Source organism: Scyliorhinus torazame, chromosome 14, assembly GCF_047496885.1.
Source record: "Scyliorhinus torazame isolate Kashiwa2021f chromosome 14, sScyTor2.1, whole genome shotgun sequence".
NCBI lineage: Eukaryota > Metazoa > Chordata > Chondrichthyes > Carcharhiniformes > Scyliorhinidae > Scyliorhinus > Scyliorhinus torazame.
The window spans coordinates 8,690,273-8,707,426 of NC_092720.1; the positions used below are offsets into that span (position 1 = coordinate 8,690,273).

At 49.0% G+C, this 17,154-nt stretch overlaps 1 protein-coding gene across 1 annotated transcript in view; it reads right to left on the bottom strand.

The window, feature by feature from the left end:
* Positions 1–17,154, bottom strand: part of slc7a14a (solute carrier family 7 member 14a) — a 114,741-nt gene that overhangs the window by 74,280 nt on the left and 23,307 nt on the right. Inside the window, exon 2 of the mRNA XM_072473657.1 lies at positions 1,281–1,774. Within this exon, the coding sequence (XP_072329758.1) occupies positions 1,281–1,584 (304 nt within the window). The 5' untranslated portion in view covers positions 1,585–1,774. The remainder of the gene's footprint in view (positions 1–1,280; positions 1,775–17,154) is intronic.

Genomic DNA, 17,154 nt, shown 5'->3' on the forward strand with positions numbered 1-17,154 from the left:
ATAGGAGAATTAAATGTAAAAACTGAGATGTTTGCAGACCAGAATCCAATGTGAGGCAGGGTGAATGGGTGAACAGGATATGGTGGTCGACTTTCAGATCTGATAACGTTTGGACAGCAGACAAGGTTGGAGGCTAGCAGCAATAAGGTCCAGTGGCTGGGATCAGGGGAGGGATAAATGAATTGTCCTGGGATTATTCCCATTCCATCACTGTAACTCCAGGGGAAACTCATTCCTGTACATCAAACTGAGATCTTTATAATTAACGGGATTAACCACCAATAAAATGAACTCCCAGAGAGCAGTGACCATAACCCATTCAGCACAGCAGATGCCGGTTCAGCAGTGAAGACCTTGAGTGTACGATTCTGTCTCAACTTCCACCTGCTGGGGGAGATTTTGTGCCTGCATCCGCCGTCAGTGGGAACAACGATGTGATTCTCGCCGGCAAGATCTCGTTTCACGATTTTCCCCGCCCCACAGAAAGGACCTCACTTTCATGCTTTTACATACATTTTAATAAATTTAGCTCGTCCCCTCCCAACCACATGACCCCCCCTCACTCAAAAGTGAATGGAAATTTGGAAATCACTCCGCCAAAAGCCTGTGGATATCAGGATCAATTAAAATTTCAAAATTGAGATTGAAAGATTTTTGTTCACTCAGGATATTAAAGAATGAGTTATGGCAGGCAAATGGAGTTGAACGTACAGGTCCACGGTGATCGGTTTAAACAGTGGAACAGGGTGGTGGGGCTGAATGGCTCCTCCTGTTCGGGACAGCACGGTAGCACAGTGGTTAGCACAATTGCTTCACAGCTCCAGGTTCGATTCCCGGCTTGGGTCACTGTCTGTGCGGAGTCTGCACGTTCTCCCCGTGTCTGTGTGGGTTTCCTCCGGTTGCTCCGGTTTCCTCCCACAGTCCAAAGATGTGCAGGTTAGGTGGATTGGCCATGATAAATTGCCCCTTAGTGTCCAAAATTGCCCTTAGTGCCGGGTGGGGTTACTGGGTTATGGAGATAGGGTGGAGGTGTGGGCTTGGGTAGGGTGCTCTTTCCAAAGAGCCGGTGCAGACTCGATGGGCTGAATGGCCTCCTTCTGCACTGTAAATTCTATGATCTATGTTCCTGTAAACTGCCTCCAGCTGAAATCAAACAAGCACAAATCAGGACTCGAACCGCGGATCTTCCTGATCTCCAGGGCTCAGTATCATTCCAGTCAGTCAATCCACCATTTGAAATTAGGGAAGGACACATAAATAATTAGTCTTCACTCGCTTACCGGATAAGATGGAGGCCACTGCTGCGATGATAAACGATACAATCACACCAGGTCCTGCCATCTCCTTGGCCACCAGACCTGACACCACATACATGCCAGTCCCCACACAGCTGCCAACTCCGAGAGACACCAGGTCGACAGTGGTGAGTACCTGGGCCAGTTTAGAGTGACCCGATCCTTGATGAGTGGAATCTTCGAGCATCGATTCCACAGGCTTGGTGCGAAGAATCCGCGAGTTCAATGCCATCCATGTGGCTCCCCAGTGAACCCGTCGAGGGTCCAGGTATGAGAGGAATCCACTCATCGCAGCAAAGGGTGGGGGGGGGGCGTACTTCTGCTGATGCGAAGGGTCTTAGAACTGGGATTCAACGTTCTTCAGCGGAGAATCCAAATGGCAACAAGAAAGATCACAGCCATTCACAGGAGGATCATTTAAGCCTTTAAGAACATTGTTCTGATGTCTGGGTGAATGATGTCCGGGAAACTCGATGAATCTGAAATGATAAAGATAGAATTCTTCAGAAAGTGTTCACAGAATCACGTAATAATAACTTATTGTCACAAGTCGGCTTCAATGAAGTTACTGTGAAAAGCCCCTAGTCGCCACATTCCGGCACCTGTTCGGGGAGGCTGGTACGGGAATTGAACCCGCGCTGCTGGCCTTGTTCTGCATTACAAGCCAGCTGTTTAGTCCACTGTGCTAAACCAGCCATTGTGCTAAACCAGAATGGTACAGTGCAGAAGAGATCCTTCGGCCGATCAAATCTGCACCAATATATGAAAGACTTCCGCCCTGCCTACCTAATCCCATTTGCCAGCACTTGTCACATAGCCTTGAATGTTACAACGTGCCAAGTGCTCATCCAGATACTGTTTAGAGGATGTGAGGCAACCCGCCTCCACCACCCTGCCTGGCACTGCGTTCCAGACCCTCACCACACTCTGGGTGAAAAGGTTTTTCCTCACATCCCCCCCTAAACCTCCTGTCCCTCACCTTGAACTTGTGTCCCCCTCGTAACTGACCCTTCAACTAAGGGGAACAGCTGCTCCCTATCCACCCTGTCCATGCCCCTCATAACCTTGTCCACCTCGATCAGACCGCCCCTCAGTCTTCTCTGCTCCAGCGAAAACCACCCACGCCTATTCAATCTCACTTGATAACTTAAATGTTCCATCCCAGGCAACATCTTGGTGATTCTCCTCTGCACCCCCTCCAGTGCAATCACATCCTTCCTATAATGTGGCGACCAGAATTGCACACAGTGCTCCAGCTGTGGCCTCACCAAAGTTGTATACAACGCCAAATGACTTCCTTGTATTTGTAATCTATGTCTTGATTGGTAAAGGCAAGTATCCCATATGCCTTTGTTCAAAGAATCCTAGAATTCCGACAGTGCAGAAGGAAGCCAGTCAGCCGATCGAGTCTGCTCCAATCCTTTGAAAGACCACCCCACCTGGGCCCAATCCCCGCCCTATTCATGCAACACAGACACGGGGAGAAAGTACAAACCACACAGCCACCCGAGGTCGGAATCGAACCCGGATCCCTAGTGCTGTGAGGCAGCAGTGCTAACCACTGTGCAGCCCCTGTGCCATCGCGCTGCCCCTATTTACCTGCCCTTTTGTCTTCAGAGATCTATGGACAAAAACACCAAGGTCTCTATATTCTTCAGAACTTCCCAGTGTCAAGCCATTCATTGAATACGTCCTTGTTAAATTACTCCTTCCAAAGTGGATCACTTCACAATTTTCAGAATTAAATTCTATCTGCCACTAACCTGCCCATTTGACCATCCCGTCTGTATCTTCTGTAACCCAAGACCCTCAACCTCACTGTTAATCACCTGGCCAATCTTTGTGTCATTCATAAACTTATTGATCCTACCCCCCATATAATCATTTATGTTGTTTGTGTAAATTAAAAATAATAGGGGGCCCGGCACAGATCCCTGTGGAACGCCACCGGTCACTGGCTTCCAGTCACGAACGCAGCCGTCTGTCATCACCCTCTTTTTCCTACAAATAAGCCAATTTTGAATCCACCTTATCAGGTTCCCCTGTATCCCAGGGGCATTTACCTTCTTTATAAGTCACCCATCTGGGATCTTGCCAAAAGGCTTTGCTGAAATCCATGTAAACTACATCAATTGCACCACCCTCATCTACACACCTGGTCACATTCTCAAAAAATTCAAGCAAATTTGTTCGGACTGACCTCCCTCTGACAAAGGGATGATGACTATTCCTGACCAAACCTTGCCTCTCCAAGTGGAGATAGATTCTTCCTTCAGAATTTTCTCCAATACTTTCCCTACCACTGACATGAGATTCACTGGTCTGTAGTTCCCAGGCTTATCTCTACAACCTTCCATTAATAGTGGGACCACATTAGCTGTTCTCCAACCACATTAGCTGTTCTCCAGTCCTCTGGCACCGCCCCCGTGGCCAGAATTAAACATTTAGGTTAGAGCCCCTCCAATCTCCTCCCTCACCTCCCACAGCATCCTGGGACATAATTCATCTGGACCTGGAGATTTGTCCACTTTTTAACCTGCCAACACCCCCCAATCACTCCCGATGACAATTTGCTCAAGATCCTCACAGTCTCTCTCTCCCCGAGTTCCATATGAAACGAAAATCGCTTATTGTCACAAGTAGGCTTCAAATGAAGTTACTGTGAAAAGCCCCTAGTCACCACATTCCGGTGCCTGTTCGGGGAGGCTGTTACGGGAATCGAACCGTGCTGCTGGCCTGCCTTGGTCTGCTTTCAAAGCCAGCGATTTAGCCCTGTGCTAAACAGCCCCTAATATCTGCCTCCTCATTCTGTGGAGTGAAGGCAGCTGTGAAGTATTCGTTCAACAGCCTGCCAGGGTAGTTCCCTGGGTGTTCAGGGACAGTCTCCACAAGAATGATCAGATTTACTGAATCATTGAAACACAGCACAAAGGGGGCTATTTGGCCCATTACACGCCTCTGCCAGCTCTTCGAGAGAGCCGTCCACTCCCTTGCCTTTTCCCACAACCCTCCAAACTTTTTGTTTTCAAGGATTTATCCAATTCCCTTTTGAAAGTTACTCTCGAATCTGCTTCCACCTCCTGTCCAGGCTGCACCTTCCCAATGATAAATATTCTCTGCTTAAAACATTTTTCCTCATCTCCCGTCTGCTTATTTTGCCAATTAGCATTAGTCTGTGTTCTCCGGTTAGCAACCGCCCTGGTTTTCCCCTGTCTACTCTACCAGACCATTTATGATTTCAAAAATCTCAATTAAATCTCTCTTTAACCTCCCTTGCTCGAGAGAGAGAACGATTCGGCTCTCTTCAGCCTCTCCACATAATTGAAGTTTGCATTCAGCTACCTTTGTAATAAATCTCCTTTACAAACTCTCCATGATATTTATGTCTTTCCTGAAGTGTAACACTGAGAGAAAAGCACTATTCCAACCTGGACCTAACCAGTGATTTAGAAATATTTACCACAACTTCCTTGAACATAGAACATAAGGAGGCCATTCGGCCCATCGAGTCTGCACCGACCCACTTAAGCCCTCACTTCCACCCTATCTCCATAACCCAATAACCCCTCCAAACCTTTTTTGGTCACTAAGGGCAATTTCTCATGGCCAATCCACCTGACCTGCACGTCTTTGGACTGTGGGAGGAAACCGGTGCACCCGGAGGAAACCCATGCACACACGGGGAGGATGTGCAAACTCCGCACAGACAGTGACCCAGCGGGGAATCGAACCCGAGACCCTGGCGCTGTGAAGCCACAGTGCTATCCACTTGTGCTACCGTGATGTCCATATTTATGTACTCTGTACCTTTGCTTCTAAAATTAATACATTTTTTAACAGATTTACAACGTTTTGTTTCTTATTTGTTGACAGGGTGTGGGCATTACTGGCTAGACCAGCCCGTCCTCAATTGCCCTTGAGAAGCTGATGCCGAGCTGTCTTCTTGAACTGCTGGAGTCCATATGGTGTAGGTACACCCACAGTGCTGTTAGGGAGGGAGTTCCAGAATGCCTCCCAGTGATGGTGAAGGAACCAAGTCAGGATGGGGTGACGTGGAGGAGAACTTGCAGGTGGTAGTGTCCCCAGGTATCCATAGCCCTCGTCCTTCTAGATGGTAGTGGTCAGGGGTTTGAAAGATGCTGTCAAATGAGCCTTGGTAAGTTGCTGCAGTGCATATTGTGGATAATACACATGTGCTGCCGCTGTGCACTGGTGATGGAGGGATTGAATGTTTAGGTTGGTGGGTGGGGTGTCAATCAAACGGGCTGCTTTGTCCTATATGGTGTTGAGCTTCTTGAGTTTTATTGGAGCAGCACTCATTCAGGCAAGTGGTGGTGGTGGTGGTGATGGAGGGGGGCAGGGGAGGTGGGGGGCGGGGGGGTTAGTCCATAACACTCTGATTTGTGCCTTGTAGATTGTGAACAGGATTTGGGGAGTCAGGAGGGGAGTTACTCACTGCAGGATTCCCAACCTCTGACCTGCTCTTGTAGCCACAGTATTTGCATGGCTGGTCCTGTTCAGTTCCTGGTCACTGGTAACTGCAAGATGGTGATAGTGGGGGTTTCCAGGATGGTAATGCCATTGAATATCAAGGGGCGATGGTTAGATTGTCTCTTCATGGAGATAGTCATTGCCTGGCACTTTTGTGTGGTGTGAATTTTTATTGACACTTATGAACCCAAACCTGAATGTTGTCCGGACCTTGCTGCTTTTGTACACACAATGCTTCAGTATCTGAGGAGTCCTGAATGCTGCTGAACATTGGGCAACCACCAGTGAACATCCCAACACCTGACCCTATGATAGAGGGATGATTATTGATGAACCAGCTGAAGAGGGCTGTGCCTAGGTACTCTACCCTGAGGAACTCCTGCAGTGATGTCCCAGGACTGAGATGATTGACCGCCAACAAGCGCAGCCATCTTCCATTGTGCGAAGTGTGACTCCAGTCCACGAGGAACTTTCCCCGCAATTCCCATTGACTCCAGTTTTGCTGGGGTCCTTGATGCTGCACTTGTTAAAATGCTGCCCCAGTGTCAAGGGCAATCTCACCTCATCTCTAGTTCAGCTCTTCGGTCCATGTTTGAACCTAGGCTATAATAGGAACGGGAGCTGAATGACGCTAGGGGAAGCCAAACTGAGCGCCAGTGAGCAGGTTATTGCTGAGTAAGTGATGCTTGATAGCACTGTTGACGACACTGTCCATCGCTTTACTGATGAAGGAGAATCGACTAATGGGACAATGATTGGTCAGGTTGGATTTGTCCTGCTTTTGGTGGGCAAGACATACCTGGACAATTTGCCACATTGCCAGATAGATGTCAGTGGTGTAGCTGCAGTGGGAGAGCTTGGCTAGGCGCATAGCTAGGACTTGAGTACCAGGCTCTGATACTCTCGCTGGAATGTTCTCCAGGCTTTTAGCCATTTCTTGATATAAAGTGCAGTGAATCAAATTGACTGAAGACTGGCATCCATGATTCCAGGGACCTTTTTTAAATTATCAATTCAAGGGATCTGGGTTTCACTGGCATTGCCAACATTTATTGCCCATCCCTAATTGTCTTTGAGAGGGTGGCGGTGAGCTGCCTTCTTGAACCGCTGCAGTACATGTGGTGTAGGTACACCCACAGTGCTGTTAGGGAGGGAGTTCCAGGATTTTGACCTAACGACAGTGAAGGAACGGTAAAGGAGGCCAAGGTGGATAATCTGCTTGGCACTTATGGCTGCAAGTGCTTCAGCCTTGTCTTTAGCGTTGATATGCTGGGCTTCCACATCTTTGAGGATGGCGATATATGTGGAGCCTCTTCTTCCAGTTAGTTGTTTACTTGTCCACCACCCCTCATGTTTGGGTGCCTCAGGACTGCAGAGCTTAGATCTGATCCGTTGGTTGTGGGATCATTAGCTCCGTCTCCTGCATGTGTTTTTTGCTGTCTCGCTGCAAGTAGACTGGTGGTGTAGCTTTCCCGGGATGACGCCTCATTTTTGCCTGATACTGATTCTGACAGTCTATCCTGCACTCTTCATTGAACTGGGTTCATCTCCTGGCTGATGGTAGAGTGGGGTATCTCAGACCATGAGGTTAGCAATTTTATTTGGGTCCAATTCTCTGGCTGCCCAGTTTTGAGTTGTTCGATCTGTTTGAAACTCATCCCACTCAGCACAGTGGTAGTGCGACACAACACGATGCAGGGAAGGCTCAGTGTGAAGACAAGATTTCATCTCAACATAGAAATGTAGAAAATAGGAGCAGGAGTGGGCCATTCGGCCCTTCGAGCCTGCACCAACACTCAATATGATCATGGCTGATCATGCAAATTCAGTATCCCACTCCCGCTTTCTCTCCAGACCCCTTGATCCCTTTAGCCTCAAGGGCCACGCCCGGCTCCCTCTGGAATATATCCAGTGAACCGGCCCCAACAGCTTTCCATGGGAGAGAATTCCACACGGTCACAATTCTCTGAGAGAAGAAGTTCTTCCTCATCTCAGTCCCGAATGGCTTACCCCTTATTCTGAGGCTGTGACCCCTAGTTCTGGACGTCCCCAAAATCGGGAACATTCTTCCAGCATCTACCCTGCCCAGTCCCATCAGGATTTTATATGTTTCTCTGAGATCCCCTCTCATTCTTCTAAACTCCAGTGAGTACAAGCCCGGTCGATCCAGTCTTTCTTCATATGTCAGTGCTGCCATCCCAGGAATCAGTCTGGTGAACCTTCGCTGGACACCCTCAATAGCAAGAATGTCCTTCCTCAAACTAGGAGACCAAAACTACACACAATACTCAAGGTGTGGCCTCACCAAGGCCCTGTGTAATTGCAGCAAGGCATCCCTACTCCTGTACTCAAATCCTCTCGCTATGAAGGCCAGCATGGCATTAGCTTTCCTCGCCGCCTGCTGTACCTGCACGCCCACCTTCAGCGACTATTCCACCGTGACCCTCAGGTCTCGTTGCGCTTCGCCTTTTTCTCAACTGCCACCAATCAGATAATAAACAGCCTTCCTGTTTTTGCCACCAAAGTGGATAACCCCACATTTCCCCACATTTTTGCCAAGTATTTGCCCACTCAGCCAGCCTGTCCAAGTCACCCTGCAGCCTCTCTGCATCCCCCTCACAGCACACACTGCCGCCCAGCTTAGTGTCGTCTGCAAATTTGGAGATATGGCATGGAATTCCGTCGTTCAAATCATTAATGTATATTGTGAACAGCCGGGGTCCCAGCACTGAACCCTGCGGTACCCCAGTAGTCACTGCCTGCCACTCCGAAAAGGAGTTTATTCCCACACTCTGCTTCCTGTCTGCAAACCAGTTCTCTATCCACGTCAATACATTACCCCCAATACCATGAGCTTTAATTTTGCTCTCTAATCTCTTGTGTGGGACCTTGTCAAAAGCCTTTTGAAAGTCCAGATACACCACATCCACTGGTTCACCCCTGTCCACTCTACTGGTCACATCCTCAAAAAATTCCAGAAGATTTGTCAAGAATGATTTCCCTTTAGTGAATCCATGCTAACTTGGATGGATCCTGTCCCCATTTTCCAACTGCTCAGTGATTTCACCCTTAATAATTGACTCCAGCATTTTCCCCACCACAAGGGCTGTGCAGTAGTCACTCCTACCGGGACAGTCATGGACAGATGCATCTGTGGCAGGCAGGTTGGTGAGGTCGGGTTGGTTTTCCCCGATTGTTTGCTCCCTCGCCACCTTCTGCAGCTATCAGTCTCGGACCCGGCCAGCACAGTCAGTAGTGGTGCTGCCAAGCTACTCTTGATGATGGGTATTGAAGTCCCCCAGCCAGAGTACATTCTGTGCCAGTGCCAAAGTGGTGTTCCATCAAAGTAGGGCAGCACGGTAGCATAGTGGTTAGCACAATTGCTTCACAGCTCCAGGGTCCCAGGTTCGATTTCCCGGCTTGGGTCACTGTATGTGCGGAGTCTGCACATCCTCCCCGTGTGTGCGTGGGTTTCCTCCGGGTGTTCCGGTTTCCTCCCACAGTCCAAAGATGTGCAGGTTAGGTGGATTGGCCATGATAAATTGCCCTTAGTGTCCAAAATTGCCCTTAGTGTTGGGTGAGGTTACTGGGTTATGGGGATAGGGTGGAGGTGTGGGCTTGGGTAGGGTGCTCTTTCCAAGAGCCGGTGCAGACTCGATGGGCCGAATGGCCTCCTTCTACACTGTAAATTCTATGATAATCTATGATCCATCAGTCGATGGAAGGCGGTAGATGGAAATTAGTACCTTCTGGGCTGGATGTTACATAGATTGAATAGTTTCTGGTGCATTCTATAGAGTAGCTCCCCTGTAGTGGGGAGTTTCATGGAGATGAGGTGGAGTGTTGTGGCGAGAGAGATGAAAAAGAGCATTTGTGCGATGATACAGCCTTGCTTAACTCCAGTTAGCATTCATATTGACCTGCAGCAGGTGGGTTGGTCAGGATCATGGCTTGCATTTCACCGCAGCGGAGGCGGAGGAGAATGGTGATGGATTTCTGTGGGCAGCCACATTCCAGGAGGATGCTCCACAATCCCTCGCGGTCGATAGAGTTGAAGGCCTTTGTGAGGTCAAATAAAGCCAACAATAGAGGTTGTTGCTGCTCTCTGCACTTTTCTTGCTGTGAAGATCATTCCCACCGTGCCTCTTGATGTTTGGCCTGATGCAATGAGACTCCATGAGTCACAATGTTGAGGGCTCGCAGGACAACTTCCTCCCGACGGTATATCACTGAGCCGCCACCTCCGCTGGGTCTGTCCTGCCGGTGAGATAGGACATAGCCAGGACTGGTGATCGTGGTGTCTGGGACCTTGTGTGTAAGGCATGATTCTGTGAGTATGACTATGTCAGGTTTTCGCTTGACTGGCCTGTTGGACAGATCTCATGATTTTGGCGCAAGTCCCCCGATGTTAGTAAGGAGGTCATTGCAGGGTCGAGGGCTAGATTTACCGCTGTCGTTTCCGACACTGAGGTTGATGCTGGGTAGTCAATCCATTTTCATTCCGTATTGAAGTTTAATGTAGTGATTCAATTCCAGCGGCTGGATCGTGGATATCAGAGGGCAGTTAACAGTCATCCCCATTGCTGTGGTTCTGGAGTTACATGTATGTCAGACCAGGTAAGGATGGCAGATTTCCTTCCCTAAAGGGCATTAGTAAGTCAGATAGGTTTTTATGGCAATTGATAATGGTTTCAGGGCCACCATTACTGAGACGAGGGACGTGATTCTCCGACCCCCACACCGGGTCGGAGAATCGCCGGGGGCTGGCGTGAATCCCGCCCCTGCCGTGTCCCGAATTCTCCGCCACCAGAGATTCGGCGGGGGCGGGAATCGCGCCGCGCCGGTTGGCGGGCCCCCCCCCCCCCCGGCGATTCTCCGGCCCGGATGGGCCGAAGTCCCGCTGCTAGAATGCCTGATTAAACCACCTCTCTTACCGGCGGGACAAGGCGGCACGGGCAGGCTCCGTGGTCCTGGGGGGAGCGCGGGGCAATCTGGCCCCGGGGGGTGCCCCCACGGTGGCCTGGCCCGCGATCGGGGCCCACCGATCCACGGACGGGCCTGTGCCGTGGGGGCACTCTTTTCCTTCCGCCTTCACCACGGTCTCCACCATGGCGGAGGCGGAAGAGACCCCCTCCACTGCGCATGTGCGGGGATGCCGTGAGCGGCCGCTGACGCTCCTGCGCATGCGCCACCCGGCAATGTCATTTCCGCGCCAGCTGGCGGGGCACGAAAGGCCTTTCCCGCCAGTTGGCAGGGCGGAAATCAGTCCGGCGCGGGCCTAGCCCCTCAAGGTTAGGGCTCGGCCGGTCAAGATGCGGAGGATTCCGCACCTTTGGGGCGGCGCGATGCCAGACTGATTTGCGCCGTTTTTGGCGCTGGTCGGCGGACATCGCGCCGATTACAGAGAATTTCGCCCGAGGTATTTTTTTAAATTCCAGGTTTAGTAATTGAATTTAAAATTCCACCAGCTGCTGTGGTGGGATTTGAACCCATGTCCCCAGAGCATTAGCCTGGGCCTCTGGATTACTACATTACCACCGACCGCCATCAGATCTGTGTACAGAAACCTCCAAGTCACTTTCGTATTCCAACTTCACAGTTGCACCATTCGATTTATACGACCTCTATCCTGACTTCACCTTAAGGGATGCATAACTGGTTTCTGGGCTAAAGAGGGTCAAAGTTAACCTGGAGTCCTGCTACTGATCACCAGCGAACATCTTACTGATTTGGGTGAGACGCGGGGTGGGAATTTCCTGCCCCCTATGTCGCTGGGATTATCTGACCTACTGAATTGCAATGGACTTTTGGCTGATCTGCTCGATCCCCAGGGCCCCGTCCCAGTGGAGCATGTAAATCTCCACCTAGGTTTATGCACTCTCTCGCTTAAGGTGGTCAACGTTGGTCGGACTGTAGTCCGGTTAGGTCCATCATGGGCGCGATTCTCCTGAATGAAGATTAAGCACTCCCACCAGCGGGAAAACCTGAGTGTTTCCTGTAGGCGCGGAGTGAACCTGATCTGTCATTCAATGGCACTTAGACATTTTTCTTACCAAGGATTGTGTTTTCCGTGCCATTCAGTGGCACATCAGGGTTCTCGCTGGACCTGCAAGGGACGGGAGCTAATCTCTCTGACAGGTTCTGCTCCTTAGAGATCTGGATGCCATTTTTAAAGGGTGACCCAATCTCAGATTACTGCTGCAGCCTCCCCGGATCACTGGCAATCCCCCCACCCTAATCACTGGCAAGCCCTCACCCCCACCCTAATCACTGGCAATCCCCCCCCAACCCTAATCACTGGCAAGGGACCAGCACTCCCCCATTCCCTCACTGTAGCCTCCCCCTCAATCGCCCCTTTTACCACACCATTCCTTCCCTTCAAACCCCCCAGATCCCCTTCAGCCCCCCCGATCTCCTATCCCTCATCACCCCACTCTTCAGCTCTCCCCCAATTCACTCTCAGGCCCCATCCCTTCGCAGTGCCAACCTGGCATCCCGAGGAGATGCAAGGGGGTGAGTACCCTCCCTACAATTGCCTCCAGGGTGCCGAGGTGAGTCCTTCATTCGAGGGGAGTGTTGTGGGGGGGCTTGTGCTGGGCTGGAGGGGCTCAGGAATGGGAGCCTTTCCCGGGATGGATGTCATTTCCATCTTCCTAGGTTGGACCTTCTCATCCTAGTAAGAGCGGATGTGGGGGCAGCAATTAGATCGAGAACCAACCTGTTCTTTATTGGAAGCTCTGAAGAAGAAAGAGACAGCCTGTTTAAAAAAAACTATGATTCGAAAAACATATGCTCAAAAGAGGAAGCACTTGAGAGTTAATGAACCATTGTAGAGCTATATAAATAAACAACCATAATCTTCCCTTTGAAACTGCATGGACTTATCAATCAAAAGGCACTTAAAAGGCAAAGGTCCATGAAACTGAATGGAAACAACGGAGTTCCAAGCTTTTTGGCTTCTAGGCATGCAAACCGGCTTGAAAAGGTTAAAGGGCAATGAAGTTAACTGTGAAAAAACTTTCAAGGTTTCCACCACATTAAAGGGAATATGTTTACCTTCATCTCACAGATCCTTGGACAGTTTAAAGGGTTGAACGGCAGTAGATGGGAAGACGAATCAAATGACCCCCGTCCCTGACCTGAGCCCTTCCAGCTCAGCACCAATGCCTCGTACCCTCCTCCCATGCAGGACCACTCCCACCACCACCCCCTCCCCCCGGCACACAGAGACAACTGTAGGGAGGATAATCACCCCCTTGCCATCCCTGAGAGTGCAAGCTGCCCGGTGCCCGTTTCTCAGGTCTTGCACCAACTCACGCCTGGACGGCCGCATCTCAGGAGTCAGGTGAATCAGGCGCCCTGCCCATAAATGAGATTCAAATCAGATCTAATGAGCTATTTGCATGTTCCCGCTGGGTCTGGGTGGGTACCTCGTGGGGACCGCTGGGAACCTCATCAGGGCCGGTTGGCGGGACGGAGCGGATGGGAAATTCCCAACCGGTTTCATGACCGCCGTGAAACCTATTTTTTGCCTGACACCCGATTCATTGAGCCATCGGAATTCCTGTCACTCACTGGCAGTCCGAGAGAATCTCCCCTCATATATTTTCTTATCCTGCCACTCAACAAGTCAATCTCTTAGAAGCTGATCTGTAACGGCATTGAAATTCCAATCACCTTCTGTACTCCACAAATTGTCATATCCACCCATGAAGAATATAATGTATTTTGGGAAGTCAGCACGAGTGATAGTCAACCCTCGGAGGTCTGAACACTGTTAGGAGAGGAAGACAGAATGGGAAATAACAAATTTCTGTTCACTCTGTCATTGCAAGAAAGAACAGCAAGTATCCACTTGGAGCATGTTAAAATGGATCGCAGTACCAAAGGAATATTATTCAGAATCTACAGGACCAACAGATCTCTGGTGGATAAGGTGAACAGGGGAATACAGGACACCTCATGGACTTTGACCTACTTAATGGAACTCTGACATGGAAACAGTCAGATCAGCAGTGAGCTGTGATGTCATTGGTCCTCTGAACCAGAGAGGGTGCAATATGACACAGGCTAAAATTGAATCATGCTATCATTTAAGCCTTGCTCTCAGATTACATTAGCAGTTCTGAGCTCGATAACGATTAAAAACAATACTTCAGCTCATCCATAATGCAAAGTCCCTTCACAGATGGAAGGAGAAGACATTGGAAGGGAACCAAAGTGGACAAGTCATCACAATTAAACAATGCCAGAGGGGTAAAATGATTGGAATAGCGTGAAGGATGACAGAAGCCCGATTTGGATTTTTTGATAGTTGGGCCACAAGTCATCGTTGATCAATCGCGATGTGAAAGGCGGATTTGGACAACAGCACAACTCATGAGTCAGTGTGAGGGAGGAAGCACGGTAGCATTGTGGATAGCACAATTGCTTCACAGCTCCAGGGTCCCAGGTTCGATTCCGGCTTGGGTCACTGTCTGTGCGGAGTCTGCACATCCTCCCCGTGTGTGCGTGGGTTTCCTCCGGGCGCTCCGGTTTCCTCCCGCAGTCCAAAGATGTGCAGGTTAGGTGGATTGGCCATGATAAATTGCTCTTAGTGTCCAAAATTGCCCTTAGTGTTGGGTGGGGTTACTGGGTTATGGGTATAGGGTGGAGGTGTTGACCTTGGGTAGGGTGCTCTTTCCAAGAGCCGGTGCAGTCTCGATGGGCCGAATGGCCTCCTTCTGCACTGTAAATTCTATGATAATCTGTGAATTCATCCAAACAGGGACATCTTCTGGTCTCCTCACTGCTGAATCTCATTTTTTCCAAAATATCTCCTTTCCTTCTAAATAAACCCACAAGATCATTTCATGCATGAATCACTGCGAGTTGAACCACATCAAAAAATAACCAATTTTGACCTTGCATCCATTCCCCCACCTCTACTCTAGGTGTTTAAATTAAAAGTAATATTCCGGGTTAAACTTTCTCTATACTCCTACTCACCTCTCAGATGATTCCTTTCAAGGCTGAAAAACCCAAGTTTCTCCAAAAGGTCCTCATGACTCCAAACCTTGAACCTGGGAATTATCCTCCTGGCTTTTCTCTACACTGCCTCCAGTACTTGCATCTTGCTTTTATTTCTTAACGAATAGAACTGGCTCCAGTCCTCGAGGAGCAATCTGACCAGAGCCCTGTCCAGTTGCTCTGTAATTGTGGCCATCCCACGTTCACTCTGGTGGTCCATTTTCGCTGCTCAAACCCTTTGACCCAAACAGCGGCAAAATACAAGGTGGTGAGCAGTGAATGACAGGAATTTATTGCAATTTATTTCCTGCAATTTAAAAAAATATTTTGTGGGATTCACCAGGAAGGCCAGCATTTACTGACCTTCCCTAATTTCCCGTGAACTGAGTGGCTTGCGCGGCCATTTCAGAGGGTAGTTAAGAATCTATCTCATTGCTGCAGATCTGAAATCACAGGTAAGGATGGCAAATTCCCTATCCATTAGGGAACCAGGTGGGCTTTTACGACAATTAGACTTCTATTTTTTTTTTATTGAATTCAAATTTCACCATCTGCCATGGTGCGATTCGAACCCAATACCCCCAGAGCATTACCCTGGGTCTCTGGCTTATCAGACAGGTGGCAATACGTCTACGGCACTGCCTCGCCTGAAAACTCTCGGGTGGGATTTGAACAAAAGACCTTCTAACTGAGAGGCAAGAGCTACCGCTGAGATTTGGCTCAAATCTGTTGATGCCGCACCATCATTCTCGCAGTTTTTAACTGTACGGCAGATTAATGTATTCCAGCCACCACCACTGGTCGTGGTGGTGCATTGATATAGCAGCTTTCGCAACCCTGAGCAAATCCCAAAATGCTTTACAGCTAATGAAGTATTTTTTGAAGGGTAATTGCAGTTGTAATGTAGCTGCCAGCCGGCACACACACACACAGCTTGAACCCAGAACCCTCTGACTCAGAAACAAGCACGTCACCCGGTAAGCCGCCGCTGGCACCTGGATGGGCATTTGGGGCTGGGAAGGACGTGGGAAGGAGGGAATGCGGTGTCGCACCGGGATCACCCTCCTGCCCTGCAGCGCAAAATAATGAAACTCAATTAAAGCCGATCGCAGCTTCATTGTATTGTGGAGATCAATGGTAATGATATACAGCTAATCACAAACACAACCTCTTTTGATATATCCCTAGTGAAGCCGAGCAGTGTAAAACAGGCCTCACAAGCAGAACGATTCAGCCCAACATGAAGCCTGACAGCGCACATTACTGGTGGGTGTTGAGATGACGTAAGTCGAGAAGTGTTGTGGCAGAAGGGATTTCCACTTCTGTGGCTATTCCTGGCTATATTTTTAGGTTCCGTGCCAAGAGGTTTAGCTTGAGATTTGTAGTTGTAACATCTTGAATTTCCAATGAGGGAGTTGGAATATGAATTCCATTACTTTTGTGGTTTTTAAAAGAAGCAAGGTTTCAGGGCCGGGTGGTAGGCGGGCGAGATCTCACCGGGGCAGGGTTAGCGCTGTCCGCCGTTATGCCTCATTCCATTTCTCAGAACAAAGGTTCCCACCGCAGTCAGGGCCATTAACCAAAGGATGTAAATTTGAAAATAAAATGGCAAAATAGCCACAAGGGAGGAGAAGTTATTATTCAACGGTCCTGTTATGGTCTGGAAGGCGCTAGCTGAAAGGGTGGTGGAAGCAGATTCAATAGTAATGTTCAAAAGGTAATTGAATAAATATTTGCAAGGAAAGATTTGCAGAACATTGGGGATAGAGTGGGGAAACAAGAGGAATTGGATTGATCTTTCACAGCCAGCAGAAGCGTGGTGGACTGAATGGCCTCGTTTTGGAGTATTATTTGGTGATTCGATGATTAAGCCTGCACAGATGGATGTAACCCATCCCATAATACTATATTAAGACGAGCAGGGTACTACCCTTACTGACCCACGTCCACCAATATCCTTGCCAATATTACCAAAGAACTAATTACCTGGTCATTTACCTTATTGCTGCTGTGGGAAGATGTTGTTGGAAACTAGCTATGTGCTTCCTACATTGTAACATTGACTGCACTTCACAGAGCAATTCTGCAGCAGCAAAGCATTCTGGAATGTCCTGAGGGCAATATAAATGAAAATTACTTTTCCTTCTTTCTATCTCATTCACACTCTGAGCTGCACCCAGCTGCCTGGGCAGAGGTACATACAATAGTTCTCTCTACATTCCTTACAGGTGGACCTTTGATAAATGTGTGTTGGATCCATTGCTCAAGTCTGCAACTTCTCCAGAAAACTTAAGGAAACAGAAACATTTAGTTAAGAATATTGTTATGTGAATGAGCATATGTTCATTTATGTGCATTG